Source organism: Rana temporaria, chromosome 4 (assembly GCF_905171775.1).
Source record: "Rana temporaria chromosome 4, aRanTem1.1, whole genome shotgun sequence".
NCBI classification, from domain to species: domain Eukaryota; kingdom Metazoa; phylum Chordata; class Amphibia; order Anura; family Ranidae; genus Rana; species Rana temporaria.
The window spans coordinates 246521518-246543753 of record NC_053492.1 but is presented as its reverse complement, the minus strand read 5'-3'; the positions used below and the strand labels follow the sequence as shown (position 1 = coordinate 246543753).

Below are 22236 nucleotides of genomic sequence, written 5' to 3'. Positions count from 1 at the left end.
TCATAAACTCCGCACTGTACATTCCCTATTTAACATTACTACATTTTGCATGTAAGTCATCTCGGACTCTATAAAACCACACCCCATTTAAGCCATGCGCAATATGTAGCATGTTTTAAGCCACGCCCACCTCCATGAAATGAGTTTGCCACCTCCCTGAAATTAGTTTTTGCAGGCTGGGATGTCTGTAGCACAGATATGTGAATTATAAGACTGAATGAACTGAATGTCAGATCCTGTCATATATTAATGTATGTACATTTGGGCTGTGTATTTATTTATTTATGTATGTACAGTATATCTCTATCTCTCTTGTTTGTTTATTGAGCTTTTCTTTTAAAGTATGGGCTGGTATTATTATATAGCAGGGGACCTATACTCTTATGACCCTCTTGCAACATGGGTAGGATGTTCATATACCTAAAGAGACAAGTTACATAGTTAGTTACATAGTTAGTTAGGTTGAAAAAAGACGTGACACAAGTCCATCTAGTTCAACCATAATTTGTTTTTTAAATAAAAAAAAAATATCGTACAATCCCATATACCCAATTCTATACCCACAGTTGATCCAGAGGAAGGCAAAAAAAACCAGCAGGGCATGATCTAATTTTCTACATCAGGGGAAAAAAATTCCTTCCTGATCCCGAGAGGCAATCAGATTTTCCCTGGATCAACTTTACCTGTAAATGTTAGTACCCAGTTATATTATGTACATCTAGGAAAGAGTCAGTATTAAGAAAAAAAAATGGGGAAAAATCCCATAAGGACCAGGCCTCTGCAGATCAGGAATTATTTACAGATTGTGAGAATTAGCCTGATCCATTGTGATCCTTGAGCCTGTCGGATCCATGTGCACATCAATTTGCGCTCACACACTTTACAGTTCCCAGTTCCCAAATGAACTACTGTTTTAATAATAGTAAATATATTTTTAATTGTTATCATTTTATATCAGTCTAAAAACATGTAGGTCATTTGCTTTTTTAGTTTAATGATTTGCCTCATGCTAAGATGTACATAAATTGACTACTTTGTACATTAAAATATTTTATTGAACACCTGCTGGTCAGTTAATACCCCTACATGGATCTATTTAATTCTTAGTAAAGTTTCTTGCCAAGGAAGCTTATGGCAGAGCACATGAGCTTAAATGCAGCGCACAAAGTGATAAATGAGCTATTTTCTCCATGAATTTTATGGAACCCAGCTGTGTCGAAGTACATTGCTCTTTCCCTGTCCTTAAAAATGCAGGCTCTCTTATTATTTAGCTTCCTAGCAAGTTTTGTGAGCATCTTTTTCCTGAACAGATCATGCTGGGAATGTAGTATTGAATGAAGTGCCAATTTATTTACTAACACAATGCCAATGTCCACTAACATATAACTACCAATTACCATCCATTATCTAACTAGGGCTGAATCGATCAAAGCAAATTGTTTATTGGCTTTTATGGGCGTTTGTTTGATTGTGTTTGCATGTTTTGCTGCCAAAATTTACTAAAATAATAAGATGCAATATATTACAGGTTTAAAGTGCAAATATGCAGCTGCAGTAGGTAAAACACTGCCATATGTTATACAGGCTAAAATGTACAGTATATACTAATTAAATACTTAATTTTAGAAAAAAAAAAAAAAAAATCGACTAATTTCGATTAATTATAACGCACATACAGATCCAACTACTTTTAGCTGATCTCCTCCTTGCAGGCTGATTCCCAACCACTGCAAAAATGGATAGCAGGATACAAAAAAACAAAGGCAGCACTCGATGGGAAGAGCATTAAAACTTTTATAGTCTTCAAGTAGGTAACCAAATAAATATTGCACTGGAGATAAAATCGATGTAGCTACATAAACTGTAAAAATGGTGCCAGTAATACCAAACGGTACCAAAAGCAGTCATAAAAACATGTAGCTAAGTATGATACTGCTATAAAAATGTGTACAACGATACCACTGCTGAATCCAGATGAGGAGAGGTTAACATCAGTCCGTCGGCATGTAGATATCCCATGAAGGGAACTATCACAACTCCCAGTGGATGGTTGTAGAATCCCAGGTTGATAGAGGGAAGTGTAACAGCCCTTGCATGTGGCAGATAGTGAGGTCCCGCCGGCATGCAGATACGAAGGCACAGAAAAGGAGCCCTTCAGATGGACACGGCAAGCCCCGCCGGTGTCCATGACATCATGGACACCGACGGAACTCCCTGAAGGCCCGGGAGCCGGCGGAGAGGTGAGTACCAATCAAAAATAATTGTAATCGATTACAAAGATTACAAAGATTTTGATCGATCAAAAAAATTAAAGATTAATCGATTAATTAAACGTTAATTTGCACAGCCCTATTATTTATATATATATTTTATTTTTGGCACTGAGTGGTTAAAATCTCTGAAGAAAGTTCCTCTTGCATCATGTCTCTGTGACCACACAGGAAGAGGGGTATCTTCAGTAGGTACACATACAGCAGTAAAAAAAGCTGACAGAAGTTCTAACCCATCACTTTTTCCAAATAGTGTTAATTTTGTTGTATGTGTCCCCAAATCTCCATAATAGGGACACAGGCGTCAATAAAAACCTGAAATGAGCGCTAACTCTACCAGACTCGGTCCAAAGCTGATCACAAAATGTATTGGGGTTGATTTACTAAAACTGGAGAGTGCAAAATATGCTGCAGCTGTGCATGGTAGCCAATCAGCTTCTAAAGCCGGCCATACACGGTTCAAATTTCGAAAGAATTTTCTTTCGAAAATCGTATCAAAGAATTTCCGTACGAATTTCGCACCGTTAGTTGGCAGCAACATACGATTTTTTGTGCGGCAATCTGAGTAATTTAAGGAATTGGTCATGTTGGAATTTTTTGGACAAACAAATGATTTTCTAATCAATGATGGGAGAATCGTGCGAGTAATAGAAAAAAAATGCGCATGTGCAAGAAAAGAAAATTCCCAGAGAGAAAAGAATATTCCCGGCCACGAAAATTATTTTCTGTAGCAACATTAAGGTTTGGTCGGCCGAATTTCGAAAATCAGTGGTGGCGTCATCGGATCACAAAAAAAATAAACTTTCTGAATTTAAAAAGAAAATTTGTTCGAAATTCGACCGTGTATGGCCTGCATAACTTCAGCTTGTTCAGTTAAGCTTTGGTAATAAAAAAAATGGAAGCTGATTGGTTTCTATGCAGAGCTGCTCCACATTTTGCACTCTTTTTTTGTTGTTCAGCTGATAACAGTGTCCTGCATCTCTGAAGAGGACAGAAGTTTTATGCTGAACTTGCATTTTAAAGCTGCCAACTAGACTCCTCAGACCTATATTACATTGGTGTGCTTATTCAAGTGTAAAGAGCAGTAATGATATATTAGCTGCATTAACCTATAAAGACCACAATTTACATTCTATCAGCTTAGATCAATCAGCCCATTGATGATATCTAATTGATCGCTGTGAGGTACCACATATTGTGCATTGTGCTTGTCTTCTAAAATAAGCTACAAAGCATAAGGACTTTTTTTCGCATTCCATGCTCCATGATTGGCTATCCAAAGATAACACATTCTAAATTGAATTAATATGAAAAAATAATGATCCTTTATCATTTTCTTTCCTTGGACTGCTGATTTTTTTTTTAATAGGAGTCCTGCAGTCAATCTTTGTTGTTCAAGTGGAAGAATTTGAACTATTAGACTTCAAAGCAATAAGGGATTATATTGTAATGAAACATCTCGATTTTTTTTTTATATACCTGTAGTGATGTGTTAAAACAGCTGCTACACTAAAAATGGCTTTTCTCCCTTCACTTTCTTATTGAAAAATAAGTCCAGCTCCTGGCAATGCAATTGAGTCTTATTGGATTTTGATGTACATGCAGAAAAAAATAAGGTAACGCTTAATCGAAGGTTTTGAGACATGGGGATGAATCTGTAATTCACACCTTTCTGAGCTCTCCCAGCATCTACTTTCTGCTCCTTGAGAAACTGTTACATCTATGAGAATGCAGTAGGACAAGAATTTAAATTAAACATGCATGGCTTGTCTGTTTCTTATGACCTGGAGTCAAGTGGTGTCCCTGGGTAAATGCATTGATTTTTTCACTCGATTACCAGAGATGAGCAATGGTAGAATCACTATAAAATAAGGTCACCAAAGAAACAAGAAAAGATGAGATGAGATAAGATCCTAGGGGTGCAAATTCAAGGCAATCTTTGGTTGGCATTCATAATTTTAATACGATTAACTGTGTTCACAGCTTTAATGTGAAGGGAGTGTATACCCAGATAATTTGAAATAATTTTGCCTGCGCTGCTTATACCTAATGAATGATTTATAAACACTTTGTTAAGATGCAGCCAGCATGGTGTCCCTGACCATTTAGACAAGTAACTCAATAATCTTATCATACTAGATAATCATACCAATTAGTTTTTTCTTTTCCATGCAGCATGAAATAAAGTATTTGTGGCTGTCATAATCCAGAAATAAGAATAATAAAGGATTTGTATGTATGCAGTTATGCAAGGAATTGCTTTAACATCAATGTTGGCCTTAAAATGGACATCGTTCTTCATTGTAAATCTTTTAAATGTATATGTAAACTCTTAAGGCCCGATCGGAATTTCCGACGGGAATTGTGTGATGACAAGCTGTTGTCAGAAAATCCGACCGTTTGTACGCTTCATTGGACAGTTGTTGTCAGATTTTCCGCCAACAAATGTTGGATAGCATGCTTTTAAAATTTTCCAACAAGAAATGTGTGTTGTTGGGTTATCCGATCGTGTGTACACAAGTCCTTCAGACAAAACTCCAAAGTACAAACGCATGCTCAGAAGCAATGCTAACCATAAGACAACATTAGCAGTAGTTGCCCGAAGGGTGGTGCTAAATAGCTGAAAAACCATGTAGTTTTGTGTTTGTTGGCCGACAATTCTTTGCCGTTTGTGTGCAAGTCAAGTTCATGGCCAATGCCCTTCGGGCAAAAGTCTGTGGAAAATCTGGTCGTGTGGACCAGGCTTTAGAATGTACTTCTCATATTTGCTCCTTTTGGTCTGTTAAATTTAACATTGAACGTGTTTTGCTTTATATGTTCAGCAAGTGTAAAAAGAAAATAGTTGAACTTGCCGGGTGTCCAGTGAGCTCACAAGTTCCTGTGCACTTTGCTGTGTTATCTCAAGTAGCATTATCATGCCTGTCCAGTTTATAGGCTGTGAACTACAACTCTATGCTAAATACTGTGAAGATGAGAAAGTGTACTAAAACACATAGGGGTTGATTTACTAAAACTAGAGAGTGCAAAACATAGGTGTGCACAGCCTATAGGGTATGCCCCCCAAAACTCAAACACACATGCGTATGTGTGCATGTGTATATATACTAGTGGTGCAATGGATCACAGTTGATCCATGATCCAAACGGGTCACCCCATTCAGATCGGCACACACTGTGACCAGCGGCCTTTCCTAATGTTATGGCCGCGGCTCCGGAGCTAGGCCGAGGCCATGGCCTTTCCTAATGTTATGGCCGTGGCTCTGGAGCTAGGCCGAAGCCGTGTCCATAACATTAGGAAAGGCCGCGGCTTCGGCCTAGCTCCGGAGCCGCGGCCATAACATTAGGAAAGGCCGCAGCTTCGGCCTAGCTTCGGAGCCCGCGGCCATCTTGGTACACCCGGTGGCGGCCCTCCTCTCTGTTAACACCCACAGAGGAGGAGGAGTCAGCACTCGTGGGACACACCGCTGGGAGTACTACCTGGGGGGGTCTGTCTGCACTACCTGGGGGGTGTCAGCCTGTTACTACCTGGGGGGGTCTGTCTGCACTACCTGGGGGGGGGCTTGTCTGCCTGTACTACCTGGGGGGGTGTCTGCCTGTTACTACCTGGGGGGGTGTCTGCCTGTTACTACCTGGGGGGGTGTCTGCCTGTTACTACCTGGGGGGTGTCTGTCTGTTACTACCTGGAGGGGGGGTCTGCCTGTTACTACCTGGTGGGGGTGTCTGCCTGTTATTACCTGGGGGGGTGTCTGCCTGTTACTACCTGGGGGGGGTGTCTGTACTACCTGGGGGTGTGTGTCTGCACCGAGAGGGTTCTTTACTGAGGGGGGACTATAGTTGGAGGGAGAGGGGGTGACACCATTTTTTTCTGCAACGGGTGACACCAACCTTAGTGACGCCACTGTAGTCGGGGAGATGTGGATATTACAGTGGGGGGGGGGGGAGATGTGGATATTACAGTGGGGTGGGGGGAGAGATGTGGATATTACAGTGGGGGAGAAATTCTTTTTTTGCCGATCCGAAAAATTATCCGATCCGTGACTCCTGATCCGAGGAACGATCCGAAGCGTGAGTTTTTTGATCCGTTGCACCCCTAATATATACTGACAGCGTCAGTAGAGCAATAGACGTGTCAGTAGGGCAGAGATTGGTCAGTAGGGCAGTGGACAGTGTCAGTAGTTTCTATTTTTTTTATTATTTTTTGCAATTTTAGGGGGGCATGGGGAAATATCAAGGGCTAAACGGGGAAATCTGCATCACACAGGGTGATTAGGGTGTGCCCAGGCACACCTGGCACACCAGGTGCACACGCCTATGGTGCAAAATCTGGTGAAGCTCTGCATGGTAGAAAATCAGCTTCTAACTTCAGCTTGTTCAATTAGGCTTTGCAATAAAACCTGGGAGCTGATTGGTTTCTATGCAGGGCTGCACCAGATTTTGCACTATTCAGTTTTAGTAAATCAACCCCATAATGTCCTAGGGGGACAACACTGCTTTTCAAAGTACAGAGGGTTAGTGTTGTCACCCTGGGACAGAAATTTTGTTTCTAACAGCTTTACCAGGTAAAAATAAAGGAAAGAAATAATACATGTCCTCACATCTAATGAGAAGCTACAACACATTACATTTCTGTTCTTAAATTGATCTACACCACTTTTGAACCTTGGGCGTGCTACACCTGGTAAACATAGTACATAGTGCATGTGTAATATGCCCTGTCCTTTTGTCCGACTGCTGCTGACCCCCTTGTATCTGTTGGCAATTCCCGCCTGTCAAAATACAGCAGCTATTAAGCGCCATATCAGAAGGGTGATTTATTTGCAGCAATAATCTTTTATAGAATAGTTATTTTCTATGGAATGCTCAGTATCTTTGCAGTGATTTAAAGCTTAGCCATGTAGGGCTGACTTTATGCAGTGTTTCATGTGAGCAACCAGCTCACCAGCAACAATTGCTTTATATTTCCCTCTTTGGCTTAGCTGCAGATTGCAGAGAGAGCAATTTGTAGCATCACAAACTCAGTGCTGTAGCACTATAGCTTGCCAGGGACTCTAGCAATTACATTTCTAGTTACAAATCACTGGTAATCGCCAGCATTAGTGATTTGTTGCAATAGTTAGTCACTACTACAAAATAATTATCTGGCGTGGCCCTTACCGCTGCTGCTGTGAAGAAAAAAAACTTCTAAAACAGTGTGTGTAAACACAATTGAAACATAAAATAGAGAGATACAAAGTAACATAGATACATTTGTATTTATTCTGTTACATTTATCTGATGATCAAATGGATGTTATTTGATTTATGATGTCAGTTCAAGCAACCTGACATATTTTTTTTTTTTATTTAACCCCCTATTAGCACTTAGTGTAACATAATCTGCCCTAGTTAACCCCTTCTTCCCATTCTCCCCATAGCTAACATTGTTTGTTTATTTCAATTTATCTTCAATATTATTATTTTTTTCTTTTAATGTCACATTAAAACAAAGAGCAAAATCAAAAAAATCACATGCCAAATCGTCAGCTATTGCCAGCAATGGCACTGTCCGAATTCCCTTCTTCTTCTGTACTACTTTTGGCGACTTTGGGGTGCAATTTCATTAGAAATCTGTGCAGAAACCCGCACAGATGTCTCGGAAATCGCCCCTGAAGTCGGGATTAACATGTGGGAATGAAATAGAGCGAGTTCAGCTGAACTCGCACCATTTCATTCCTACTGTAAGTGTGAACCTGGGCTCAGAATCATTGGTGGGGATTTACTAAACTAGCGCACTCAGAATCTGGTGCAGCTGTGCATAGTAACCAGTCAGCTTGTTCAATTAAGCTATGACAAAAAAACCTAGAAGATGATTGGTTACTATGCACAGCTGCACCATATTCTGTGTGCACCAGTTTTAAAAAATCTCCCCCATTAATTTAGTGTAATTGTAAATAGGACGAACTGTAGAATAAAACTGATGCTTTTTAAATTAAAAAAAAGTTTGTCGTTTTTTTTATCGACAGATTGCTTAAAAAATCACAGGACAATATCACCAAAAGAAAGGATTGTCTGTCCTAAATAAACAATATGGGGCAGATCCTCAAAGAATTTACGCCGGCGTATCTCTTGATACGCCGCGTAATTTCAAATTTGGCACGTCGTATCTTTGTTTTGGTATCCACAAAACAAGATACAACGGCATCTGTGTTAGATCCGACAGGCGTACGTCTTTGTACGCCGCCGGATCTTAGATGCAATTTTTCAGCTTCCGCTAGGTGGCGTTCCCGTCATAATCCTCGTTGAGTATGCAAATTAGCTATTTCCGACGATCCACGAACGTACGACCGGCTGTCGCATTTTTTTACGTCGTTTCCGTTCGGCTTTTTCCGGCGTATAGTTAAAGCTGCTGTATAGTGGCGTACTCAATGTTAAGTATGGCCCTCGTTCCCGCGTCTAATTTAAAAAAATTTACGTTGTTTGTGTAAGTCGTCCGTGAATGGGGCTGGACGCCATTTCCGTTCACGTTGAAAACAATGACGTCCTTGCGACGTCATTTGGAGCAATGCACCCTGGGAGTTTTTACGGACGGCGCATGCGCAGTTCGTTCGGCGCGGGGATGCGCTTCATTTAAATGAAACACGCCCAATTTGAATTCCACCGCGAGAGATGCACTACGCCGCCGTAACATACGGCGCAAATTCGTTGAGGATTCAAACCAACTCAAAGTAAGTTACAGCGGCGTAGCGTATTTGACATCTGCGCCGGGCGCAGCGTATGTATGTGGATCTGCCCCTATATGTATTATTATTTTTTTAAATAATGACTAAGTTATTGTCAAATAAACAGCCCCTTAGTAAAAATGGAAAAAGTGGGTGTACAGGTGTGAGAGCTGAAGTGAATAATGTCTAAAAGTCAAAATCTGATAAAAAAAAAAAAACATCTTGCAGCAAAGACACCAAAATATACTTTCAGTTAACTTTATTAACCATAAAGCCTCTTCTGTGCCAATTTTACTTTGATACTACAGTCTGAAATTCCTTGCCTTGATGCCTTATATCAGGCAATATCGTGCACCTTGTGCTTCCCGCTACTAGGCACAACTTTTGCTTTTAAATGTTTACAGTGGAGAGAAGGATCAGTGTGTGGATGTGTGTGTGTGTTTTTCTGTTTATGTCTACAGCAGACATTAGACATAAGATCCTCTGGGTGCAGTGATTGATTTGAATGGTTTTACATATTCAGTAATGCTCTGTGAAATATAATAAGCCTGTAAAAAATAAATAGAACAATATCCATGCAAAATGGCTGATATTACATATGAGCAGAAGAATATTTTGGTATATTTGTTGAAGGGGAAACTATACTTGGTCAACTTGATTTTTATTTATTTTTCTTAACTTTTTTTGTTTTTAAATATTTGTTATCTGTATATCTTATTTATATACAATTTTTTCATTAAACATCATGACAAAGAGTTCCCAGGGCATTATGGATTATCTAAACACGATACAATACAGCACCTTGCTTTTAGCCACAATTTGATGACAATTCAGACTTTTCAGCACTGTGTCCGAGAGCAGCTGTGCTGCTCTCTCTGTCCTGCCTCTCTCCCGCCTCTCTCTGCCTAACTCAGTAAGAGCTGAGAGAACCATTGGCTCCTGTTTCTGTCAGTCAAAACCAGTGATGAGGGAGAAGGGGATAAGGACAAGGCCGCACTGTGACACACACAGAGTGACTCTGGATAAAGCCTGAGTGTGTGGGATTTTTGCCACGATTTTGTACAGGTCAAAACAAAAAGTCACCAATGTAAAGAGCAGAAAAATGCCTGTAATCTGCCTAAAAAGAAGCTCATGTACTGTTTTGAGCTTCAGGCATTTTGCTTCAGGTGACAGAACACTCAGATCCAAACAGGGGCCATTTAAATGAATGGGATTTTGCTTGTTGGGCGTTTTGGAACTTTTGAGATGAGCATTTTACGAGCTGAAAATGCTAAGGTGTGAATGGGCCCTAAAGCCTAGTACACATGGGCTGAAATTCGGGTAACATAATTCGGCCCATGTGCTTTTAAAGCACTCTGTCTAACGCATAGATGTATCCATGGGAATGCTCCCCATTATCTATGCGAAAAAATAAAAGCTCATAATCCCAATCGCGTTCTGCGATCCACCAATCAAAATCTTCTCCAGATACCGAAAGCCAACTACAAGTCCAAAGGAGATAGAAGATTCGCGGTCCAAGGTCCCAGACTATGGAACGCTTTACCAACCAGCATTCGGTTGGAGGAGAACCACTTAGCCTTCAGGAAAAAAATCAAAACTCATCTCTTTTGATATCAAAAGAGACAGGAACAACAAGCGCCCAGAGGCGATTAAGTTCGCATGTGTCGCGCTATATAAGTTTCTCATTCATTCACTCATTAAACCAGCAGCCAACCGGCTCCCGATCAGCAATCTCAGCCAATGGCTGAAGGGCGCTGACTAAATGTTCTAGTGGGGAGGCTGTCCCCCTGTCAGAGTACAATAGCACAGGAGGGGAGATCACTGTACTAACTGTACTAACATTGGATTGGCTCTGACCTGAGCTGTGAGTTTTTTTTTTCATTCAATCTGCTGGGTTGAAAAAAAAGAGCTAGTGCTCTGCCAGGAACCCCTTATGGGAAATCAATCTTAGCTGCAGGCTACCCCAAGGTCACTTTACAGCTTCTTGCAGATACGGAGGCTGTGAATGCAGTGGACACGTAAGCTGTTGGTGGAGCAGTGGCTGGACTGTGGGTGTAGCAGAGAGCAGGCTATGGTGCAGTAAAGGCTTAAGCTATGGGTATAGCAGTGGCTGGGCTGCTGGTGCAATGAGAATCAGGCTGGTGTGCAGTTTTTTGTAGGTGTAGATATATATAATGATAAAAGTATGTATAAGGGTGCTCTGAGCAACAAACCAAGCAGATATCAGTCTATGTAGAAATAGAAGAGGGTCTTCATGCACTTTCGGCACCACTTGAAAAGAGAAGCAAACTCTGGAAGTAAAATGAAAAGGAAACAAATAAATAAGGCACCTCTAAGTACAGAAGTAAAACGTTATATTTCCCAAAAGGGTTAAAAACACAAAAGGGTGGATGGGTAGAAGCACATCATATTAGTAATATGGCAATGGCTGACAGATGAAATACATAATTCTTCTGGATCCAGGAGAGTTGTGGCTTCCATCTGTCGGCCACTTCAGAATATGCTGCCATAGAATTACACCTGCGAATTTCACTAATGCCCTGTACACACGATCGGTTCGTCTGATGAAAATGAACCAATGGATTTTTTCATCAGATATCCGATGAAGTTGACTTTTATCAGTCTTGCCTACACAACATTGGTTAAAAATCCGATCGTGTCCAATGCGGTGATGTAAAACACATTGAGGTGCTGAGAAAAACGAAGTTCAATGCTTCTGAGCATGCGTCGACTTGATTCTGAGCATGCGTGGATTTTTGACCGATGGATTTCCCCACAGACGATCGTTTTTTTCTAACGTTTTTTAACCATAAGAAAAATTTAAAACAGGTTCTATTTTTTTTCACCGATGGGAAAAAACTGATGGGGCCCATACACGATCGGTTCGTCCGATGAAAACGGTCCATCGGTCCATTTTCATCAGACAAACCGATCGTGTGTACAGGGCATTAGACTCCTTGGAACTACCAGAACACCGGACCACCTGCCATGTTACTAATATGATGTGCTTCTGCCCATTCACCCTTTTGTAAATGTTTTTAACCCTTTTGGGAAATATAAAGTTTTACTTCTGCACTTAGAGGCGCCTTTGATTTTCTGTAGATAGATATAATGGAAACTACACACAGGTTGTAATATGTATAGTCAGCTTAATGCAAATTGCTTAAAGCAAATTAGAGACCACAAATGAGACATCCATAAGCTGATATCATCTAGCACGTGATCCTGGACCTTTTCTCAAAGGTCCATGAAACCTCTGCAAGCACAAGAAACATTTATGCATGCTCAGATTGTGCTAAATGATAGCACATACTATATAGTTCTATATTTTACTAGATTGATGCTAATTGATTGATTGATTGTTATTCAGAATTTTATTTTATTAGAATGGTATTAATTTTATACAGTATCTGTGCAGTTTCTGTAGAGATCTTTGTAAAATACTTCATTTAGACTACTGTAGAACAACCGAATATTTGTTAAAATGTGATGAGGTCAGCTATGTAATGCTACTAGCAGATCTTGCCTTAATTATTTATACAGATTTGACCATTAGGCAAAAGTAAGTAGGCTGTTGATTGCAGTGAGTTATTACTTTGTAACTGCCATTCTTTAGTTAATACTCAAAGGCTTTCAAACATCTCTTTTTGTTGTTTTGTTGTTCTATTTTCATGTATAATAAATATTTGGTCTGTCAGTGTCTCACAAGAGATTAATCTGAAAGCTTGCGATTTTTGGCTTAATTAGAATTCATTTGCTTAATTGTCAGTATAATCCCATCAATTCCTGTTTGCACTATCTCAAACAATGCTGTCTTGTGCTGTTTGCACTTTAATTTACATTTCGATTATAGTTTATGAGCATAATAAGGCTTTGTTTGAATATTCATTAGTATCTGGATTTTATTGTACTTTATGAAAAAAAGTGCTTTATTTTAACGTAATGAAATCATTAAAGTCACACTGTGAGAGACTGATCAAATGTGGTGTTTTATTTGATATAGACAGCAAAATGTTCTTATTTTGTTATCATCCTGTGCTGTTTCAGCTCCTTCCCAAGTAAGTGGCGTAATGAAGGAAAGAGTGTTACAGCGCATTGTGGATCTATCCTGGCAGGAGCCTGAACATCCCAATGGAGTCATCACAGAATATGAAATCAAGTATTATGAAAAGGTAAGAGCCTTTACATTTAGAACACAACATATTCCCTAATTTCTAACGCACACATAGTTGATATATGAAAAAACACACAACTTTGTATATTTGTAAATGTGCTATTATAAAAATAATTAATTTTGGTACCTTCGCCCCATCAATTCCCTTTACACCACTTTGTATATTATATTTTCTTATTTGTTGTTTCTACCACTTTATTTAATGTGTTCTTAAACATATTGTGACATGTAATAAAAAAAGTGAGGGCTTAGGTCTAATGTAAGGTCTAATGTAAGCAATCAGATTGTAGATTTCCTTCTTCTGTAAATATTAGGACTGTGAAATTCCTTGTACACCTGCAACTAGTTTACACTAGGATCCAACCAATTAGTGGAGTCAACTATGAATATTATTTTCTGTTTCTAGATTTTCATGCATAAGCTGTACTTTGTGATAGCTATAATTTAGAACAGGGGTTTTCAAACTATGGTCCTCCAGTTGTTGAGGAACTACAATTCCCATCATGCCTAGTCACGTCTGTGAATGTCAGAGTTTTACAATGCCTCATGGGAGGTGTAGTTCCGCAACAGCTGGAGGGCTGTAGTTTGAGGATCCCTGATTTTGAAGGATAGTCCAAAAGTCCATGACAAAGGCAGGTAATTATGCCATGTATTAAAAGGTTTCTTCTATCTGGTCATTATCTACTACTAAACATGGAATAGGGATGGAAATGTGATTTTGATGCTTATACATTTACCCTTATGCGTTTTTTTCCAGTGCTCTTTATTGCTACACCAATTTTAGATGGAGGCTGGCTGTGACACACACCTCTAGTCACCTGCTCTCCATCTACTCATTAGCACTTGTATGCCTCTACTGAGGAAAATATTAAAGTTTAGTTAGGACCACAGGAATGCAGAGAGCCTTGTAAGCGGCCTGTGGCTTATCCATATATTTGCAAATGTGTGCAACCAATCCTCTGCTTTTAACATACTAAGTTAGACAGTTGAATTCAGCTTGCAATTTGGTTGGTAAGTTTGAGCCTGGTTATTACGCTATACAACTTTATTTATTTACTTACACATACTGTTTGCATCAACACGCATCTCATTTAAAGTCCCAACCCTTTCTCTCTTTCATTATCTACTACTACAACTAAATACTCAAGAAATGTTTATGCATACTTTTGTTGTACGCATATAATAAATCAGTTGTAACTTGTCTAGTTGGAATGCCTATGTATTTTCAATATTCAGACAATTTATTTAAAAATAGGAATACGCATATATTGCATAGATAAACACCTCCTGCTTCTTCTTTGTTGATTTTTCTTTTTCTAATTATTACTAACTGCTGATCCTTCCATCATTTTTATTTGTTTCCAATTTCTAATAATAAAATGGATATATTCAAGCTAAGAGCTTCCACAATAACAACAATGTGGAACATTTACCGTATTTTCCGGCGTATAAGACGACTCGGCGTATAAGACGACCCCCTAATTTTCCAGGAAAAATTTTGGTTTTGGGATATAATCGCCGTATAAGACTACCCCCTTCCTACTAGTCTTTCTGGAAGCTGACAGAAACAGGCTTTTTTCAAGCCTCACTATATCAATTACATGCCTCACTGTGCCATTACATGCCCCCACTGTGCCATTACATTACATGCCCCCACTGTGCCATTACATGCCCCCACTGTGCCATTACATGCCCCCACTTTGCCATTACATGCCCCCACTGTGCCATTACATGCCCCCACTTTGCCATTACATGCCCCCACTTTGCCGTTACATGCCCCCACAGTGCCATTACTTGCCCCCACAGTGCCATTACTTGCCCCCACAGTGCCATTACTTGCCCCCACAGTGCCATCACATTACATGCCCCCACAGTGCCATCACATTACATGCCCCCACTGTGCCATCACATTACATGCCCCCACAGTGCCATCACATTACATGCCCCCACTGTGCCATCACATTACATGCCCCCACAGTGCCATCACATTACTTGCCCCCACAGTGCCATCACATTACTTTCCCCCACAGTGCCATCACTTGCCCACACAGTGCCATCACTTGCCCCCACAGTGCCATCACTTGCCCCCACTTTCCCCCCCACTGTGCCATCACTCACGTTTTGCAGGCCGGTGACAGTCTCCGTCTGCTGCGAGCGTCCATGATTTAAAAGCCACGCCGTCTTCTCAGCGTGTCCTGTGATTGGTGGAACACAAATTTTCCCAGTAGCGCCTCTGTTCTGTGTTCCGCCAATCACGGATGCCTTCTCATCTCGTCCGAGGATGAGAAGGCATCCGTGATAGGCGGAACACAGAACAGAGGCGCTGCTGGGAAGATTTGTGTTCCGCCTATCACAGGACACGCTGAGAAGACGTCGTTTTGAAATCATGAACGATCGCAGCTGCACTGAGACCGTACCCGGCGTATAAGACGACCCCCGACTTTGGATGCATTTTTTTGCATCCAAAAAGTCGTCTTATACGCCGGAAAATACGGTAATAATCTTTTTTCTAGTCTATTACAACCTGTTATTCTACCCAATTCATGTATCGGTTACTTTTGTTTTCTTTCTTTTCCTGTCTAATCTCCCTGTACTTACATTGATTACTGGAAATTCCTTTGGTTCTCTTTAGTCTGATCTCATATTTATTGGCAATTTAAAGAAATCAACACACAGCACAGATTTCTCATTCTACTTTTTCCTACCTCATGTATCATGTAATTTGTTAGAAACCCTGGCTTCACTCCCTGCATGCTACCTTTCATGCTGTAAAGACAGAGATATTTCTTACATATTTCAGAAGAACCCTCTGGTTCTTTCGGCACCTGCTGTGTCCAATACAAGAAAATTTATCACAATTACTAAAATATCACAATCTTGTTGACAACTTGAGTCATTTTTACTCTGGCCTTCTTTTTTTACTTTCAGTCTTTCTACAAGGCAAGCCGGTTTGATATAGTAATGGACGTTACATAAAAGCATATTTAATCTGTGGCACCATTTCCAAATCGTCTTCTTTTCACAATCCTCACTATACATAATTACTAACAACATTTAATTTATTTTTCAAGATTTGCAAACAAAGTTTGGTCTTGGTATCCTATTTATGGATAATCACTGTACTCTATTTTAAATATATTACCCTAGCTTTTGTGCTATTTTCTATGGACTGCAAAAAGAATGGAGAAAATACCATATTTATATGGTTAAGTAGTGTTACCATGGTCATTTTACTTCAGAACTCTCCTTTTTGCAGTTAGCAATGTTTTTTCTCAAACGATTTCAGAAGCTATGCTTTAAATTTATCGGTAACAATAAAATGCCAAGGGTATACTTTTCAGCTATGTACAATCCCCAATCATGTGGAGATCTTGGCTAATAATAGTTGACATGTAACAAAAGTGCTTAACTCCGCCCAACCTAAACAAAGCACTACTCAGCGCACAAGAGTAAGCAATTGAGGATACTGATTAAAGGAAAACAGGCACCTGGATATACAATAAGCAGCCGCTTAAAAAGGAAATATTTGCAAGTGACAGTAAACAGAAGGAAAGTATGAATGACAATGGTCAAACAGTTCAGTGTGTTACTGTAGCAGCGCTACAAACAGAGTATGTACTCTGAAACAAGTTCTATGGTGACATAGATATCCCAAATAATGGTGCGGGTGGACAGCGACAATAAAAATGTGTCTTCATCAAAATGTGCTTCTTATCACCAGGAATGTTTGTGTTTCACCGCGTGGGGGGATATTAGCCCCTTATGGGGATGCACTCACCAGACCGCAAGTAAAAATCAGCATTGGATACATCAGCCTCTGCCACCAGCCTTGCACTCTCCACAACTCTTGCTTAAGTGTGTCTTGCTTGTATACATACAAAGGAATAAACTTCTGATAGTGTATTATCGTTTAAAAGTTTATTTAGCAAACCCATAAGTCCCCTTATAATATATGCGTACCATAGTGCAATAAAACATAAGCATAAATGTACTGTGCCTGTTTGTAAACAGTTTCTGGCGCTCCAGCGCGTTCATCTGTTCCTGATCCACCAGGTTGACAGTCTATCGGTCGTCTGCTGCTGGCCACACCCTGACGCGTTTCGTCATTGGCTGACTTCGTCTGAGGGTGTGGCTACAGCATTCAGCGACCTGTTAAATAGTGGAGCGATCCTTTGGGTACCGCCCATCTTTCGCCGCGATCACGTCCGTCCTGCGCATGCGTGTTAGGCAACACGAGGTCAGCGTCATACAATGGGCGGGAGTAGGGCGTGTACTGCAGTTTCTCGTCCAATGCGGACCGGATACGTCTGATGCGGCTAGATGACGCTGGTCTCACCTAAACGTATTAACGTCAGCGAGGCCAGTGCCAACAGCAGGGCGGAAGTCAGCTAAAAAGCTAATTGTCCCGCGCAGACGCACATTGAAAAGTGAAGCCACTGCCCATAATGGGTCCGGACTTAGCAATTCAATGTTGAGACAGAAAGGATGCGCGCGCATCTCAATGTTGAGAACTGCAGGCACGCTCATCCAAAACCTATCAGCCACTCAGTTTGTGGTGTCAGAATCTCTCAATGTAAAATCATACATCAATATCACTTATGTATTCGCCGTAGCGGGAGATTCATACATAAATGTGTAAGTCCTATTACTGTGCCATCACAAAACAGATGATTAGTTAAATTAGTAAAAAATCATCAATAAATATATATATAAAAAACATGATAATATACATATATAAACAACGAGGGCATCAGCAATAAAACACACCATACTCAAACGTAAAAAGATAAAATTATATACTGCCCACATAAAATTAAGCAAAATATAAAAAAATCTAAAAAGAAATTTAAAAAGGAGTATATTAAAAATATCTATAAGTACAGTATAGACATAAAATATATGTTCCATTATATATTAGAAAGTATATCTAGAAAAGGGGGGGGAGGGCATTCTTCAAATATAAGAACCAAAATATATATAACAATAATACTAAAAATCGTTATAATACATAACACCACTGAGACTAGAAGATCTTTAGTCTGAGAAATGAGTAATCTCATAAAAGTATGTGCATGTTATGTTTAACCCAAAAGAGGCATGAGTGACTATTCAATGAGCCAATGTGCTCAGTATCAAAATATGTGATGTAGGAGACCAGATTATATTTTATTTTTTAATCACAACTTTAAGTATCGCTTATGAAGCAGTTGATATCTAGTTCAATGTTCATGCCTTTAGGCGCAAGAGATTCAGTCAAGTAGATCCATTTCGTTTCGCATTTTGATAGTTCGCGAACTCTATGGCTTCCTCTCCAATTCTGCATTACATGTTGGACTCCCCAGAATTGTAGTCCGGCTGGATCTTGATTGTGCTTCAGTTTAAAATGCAGGGACACATTATGGTCTTTATATCCTATCTTTATGTTGTTAATGTGCTCCATAACCCGTATTCTCATTTTTCTCTTGGTCCTCCCTATATAGAGTAGGCCGCACGGGCATTTCAGTGCGTATACTACATGGTCAGTGTTACATGTAATAAACTGTTCTATATCAAATTCAGTGTTGTTGGTTGGACAACTGAATTTTTCCAGACCTCTCATGGTTTGTGTTACTTCTCTGCATGGTTTGCATTTTCTACATGCAAAGAATCCATTTTGATTCCAAAAAGTTTCTGGTTTAATGGGTGGGTCGAGTACCTTTTTGACCACTCGGTCACAGTGATTGGGGGCTTTTTTATAAATAAACTGAGGTTTGGGGGGTAGAAGAGGTCCTAATTTCTTGTCTAGTAATAATATATGCCAATGTTGATTAAAGATTTCTTCAACTTCTTTATATTGTGAGTGGAATTGAGACAGAAAACCCCACTCCTTTGTGTTAGTCATTGGTTCATTGCCAAGCTGTTTAGTTAGTAGACATGTTTCTCTTGGGATAGTGCGTATTTCTTCTACCAATTTATGCATGGTATCTGGGTGATAACCTCTGGCTTCAAACCTTTCAGTTAAAATTCTGGACTGTGTAATGAAGTTTTCTTCTTCCGTACAGTTCCTTTTTACCCTCATAATTTGTCCTTTAGGTATATTTTTGATCCATAAAGGATGGTGGCCACTGTTGGTAGGGAGATAACTGTTTCTATCAGTTGGCTTGAAAAATACTTTAGTGGCCAACTTAGTTCCTTGTCGGTATATGGTTACATCTAAAAAATTAATTTCAGTATTGTTAGATTCAGAGGTGAGCTTAATATTGTTGCTATTATTATTTAAAACCTTTAAAAAGTTTAAAAGTGAGTCAGTATTACCTTCCCAAATAAAAAACAAGTCGTCTATATATCGTTTATAAAACAATAATTCACTCCGTCTGTCTTTAAAAATCACCTTGTCCTCCCACTCAGCCATAAAAAGGTTCGCAATGCTAGGTGCGAATTTAGCGCCCATAGCAACTCCTCTTTTTTGCGAATAAAACCGGCTATTGTACCAAAAAAAGTTATGTGAGAGACAGAAATCTAGAGCATTACCAATAAAAACTTTTTGATTATGTGGTAAGTCATCTCTTTAAAGAAATTTAAAAAGGAGTATATTAAAAATATCTATAAGTACCGTATAGACATAAAATATATGTTCCATTATATATTAGAAAGTATATCTAGAAAAGGGGGGGGAGGGCATTCTTCAAATATAAGAACCAAAATATATATAACAATAATACTAAAAATCGTTATAATACATAACACCACTGAGACTAGAAGATCTTTAGTCTGAGAAATGAGTAATCTCATAAAAGTATGTGCATGTTATGTTTAACCCAAAAGAGGCATGAGTGACTATTCAATGAGCCAATGTGCTCAGTATCAAAATATGTGATGTAGGAGACCAGATTATATTTTATTTTTTAATCACAACTTTAAGTATCGCTTATGAAGCAGTTGATATCTAGTTCAATGTTCATGCCTTTAGGCGCAAGAGATTCAGTCAAGTAGATCCATTTCGTTTCGCATTTTGATAGTTCGCAAACTCTATGGCTTCCTCTCCAATTCTGCATTACATGTTGGACTCCCCAGAATTGTAGTCCGGCTGGATCTTGATTGTGCTTCAGTTTAAAATGCAGGGACACATTATGGTCTTTATATCCTATCTTTATGTTGTTAATGTGCTCCATCACCCGTATTCTCATTTTTCTCTTGGTCCTCCCTATATAGAGTAGGCCGCACGGGCATTTCAGTGCGTATACTACATGGTCAGTGTTACATGTAATAAACTGTTCTATATCAAATTCAGTGTTGTTGGTTGGACAACTGAATTTTTCCAGACCTCTCATGGTTTGTGTTACTTCTCTGCATGGTTTGCATTTTCTACATGCAAAGAATCCATTTTGATTCCAAAAAGTTTCTGGTTTAATGGGTGGGTCGAGTACCTTTTTGACCACTCGGTCACCGTGATTGGGGGCTTTTTTATAAATAAACTGAGGTTTGGGGGGTAGAAGAGGTCCTAATTTCTTGTCTAGTAATAATATATGCCAATGTTGATTAAAGATTTCTTCAACTTCTTTATATTGTGAGTGGAATTGAGACAGAAAACCCCACTCCTTTGTGTTAGTCATTGGTTCATTGCCAAGCTGTTTAGTTAGTAGACATGTTTCTCTTGGGATAGTGCGTATTTCTTCTACCAATTTATGCATGGTATCTGGGTGATAACCTCTGGCTTCAAACCTTTCAGTTAAAATTCTGGACTGTGTAATGAAGTTTTCTTCTTCCGTACAGTTCCTTTTTACCCTCATAATTTGTCCTTTAGGTATATTTTTGATCCATAAAGGATGGTGGCCACTGTTGGTAGGGAGATAACTGTTTCTATCAGTTGGCTTGAAAAATACTTTAGTGGCCAACTTAGTTCCTTGTCGGTATATGGTTACATCTAAAAAATTAATTTCAGTATTGTTAGATTCAGAGGTGAGCTTAATATTGTTGCTATTATTATTTAAAACCTTTAAAAAGTTTAAAAGTGAGTCAGTATTACCTTCCCAAATAAAAAACAAGTCGTCTATATATCGTTTATAAAACAATAATTCACTCCGTCTGTCTTTAAAAATCACCTTGTCCTCCCACTCAGCCATAAAAAGGTTCGCAATGCTAGGTGCGAATTTAGCGCCCATAGCAACTCCTCTTTTTTGCGAATAAAACCGGCTATTGTACCAAAAAAAGTTATGTGAGAGACAGAAATCTAGAGCATTACCAATAAAAACTTTTTGATTATGTGGTAAGTCATCTCTTTAAAGAAATTTAAAAAGGAGTATATTAAAAATATCTATAAGTACCGTATAGACATAAAATATATGTTCCATTATATATTAGAAAGTATATCTAGAAAAGGGGGGGGAGGGCATTCTTCAAATATAAGAACCAAAATATATATAACAATAATACTAAAAATCGTTATAATACATAACACCACTGAGACTAGAAGATCTTTAGTCTGAGAAATGAGTAATCTCATAAAAGTATGTGCATGTTATGTTTAACCCAAAAGAGGCATGAGTGACTATTCAATGAGCCAATGTGCTCAGTATCAAAATATGTGATGTAGGAGACCAGATTATATTTTATTTTTTAATCACAACTTTAAGTATCGCTTATGAAGCAGTTGATATCTAGTTCAATGTTCATGCCTTTAGGCGCAAGAGATTCAGTCAAGTAGATCCATTTCGTTTCGCATTTTGATAGTTCGCAAACTCTATGGCTTCCTCTCCAATTCTGCATTACATGTTGGACTCCCCAGAATTGTAGTCCGGCTGGATCTTGATTGTGCTTCAGTTTAAAATGCAGGGACACATTATGGTCTTTATATCCTATCTTTATGTTGTTAATGTGCTCCATCACCCGTATTCTCATTTTTCTCTTGGTCCTCCCTATATAGAGTAGGCCGCACGGGCATTTCAGTGCGTATACTACATGGTCAGTGTTACATGTAATAAACTGTTCTATATCAAATTCAGTGTTGTTGGTTGGACAACTGAATTTTTCCAGACCTCTCATGGTTTGTGTTACTTCTCTGCATGGTTTGCATTTTCTACATGCAAAGAATCCATTTTGATTCCAAAAAGTTTCTGG

The 22236-nt window shown here is 39.2% G+C and overlaps 1 protein-coding gene across 10 annotated transcripts in view; it reads left to right on the top strand.

Annotated features, from left to right (window-relative positions):
- EPHA7 (EPH receptor A7) overlaps nt 1-22236 on the top strand; it is a 269519-nt gene that overhangs the window by 182700 nt on the left and 64583 nt on the right. For all 10 annotated transcript variants that reach the window (XM_040350116.1, XM_040350113.1, XM_040350111.1 and 7 more), the window contains exon 6: nt 13014-13138. In XM_040350116.1, coding sequence (XP_040206050.1) covers nt 13014-13138 — 125 coding nt within the window. The remainder of the gene's footprint in view (nt 1-13013; nt 13139-22236) is intronic.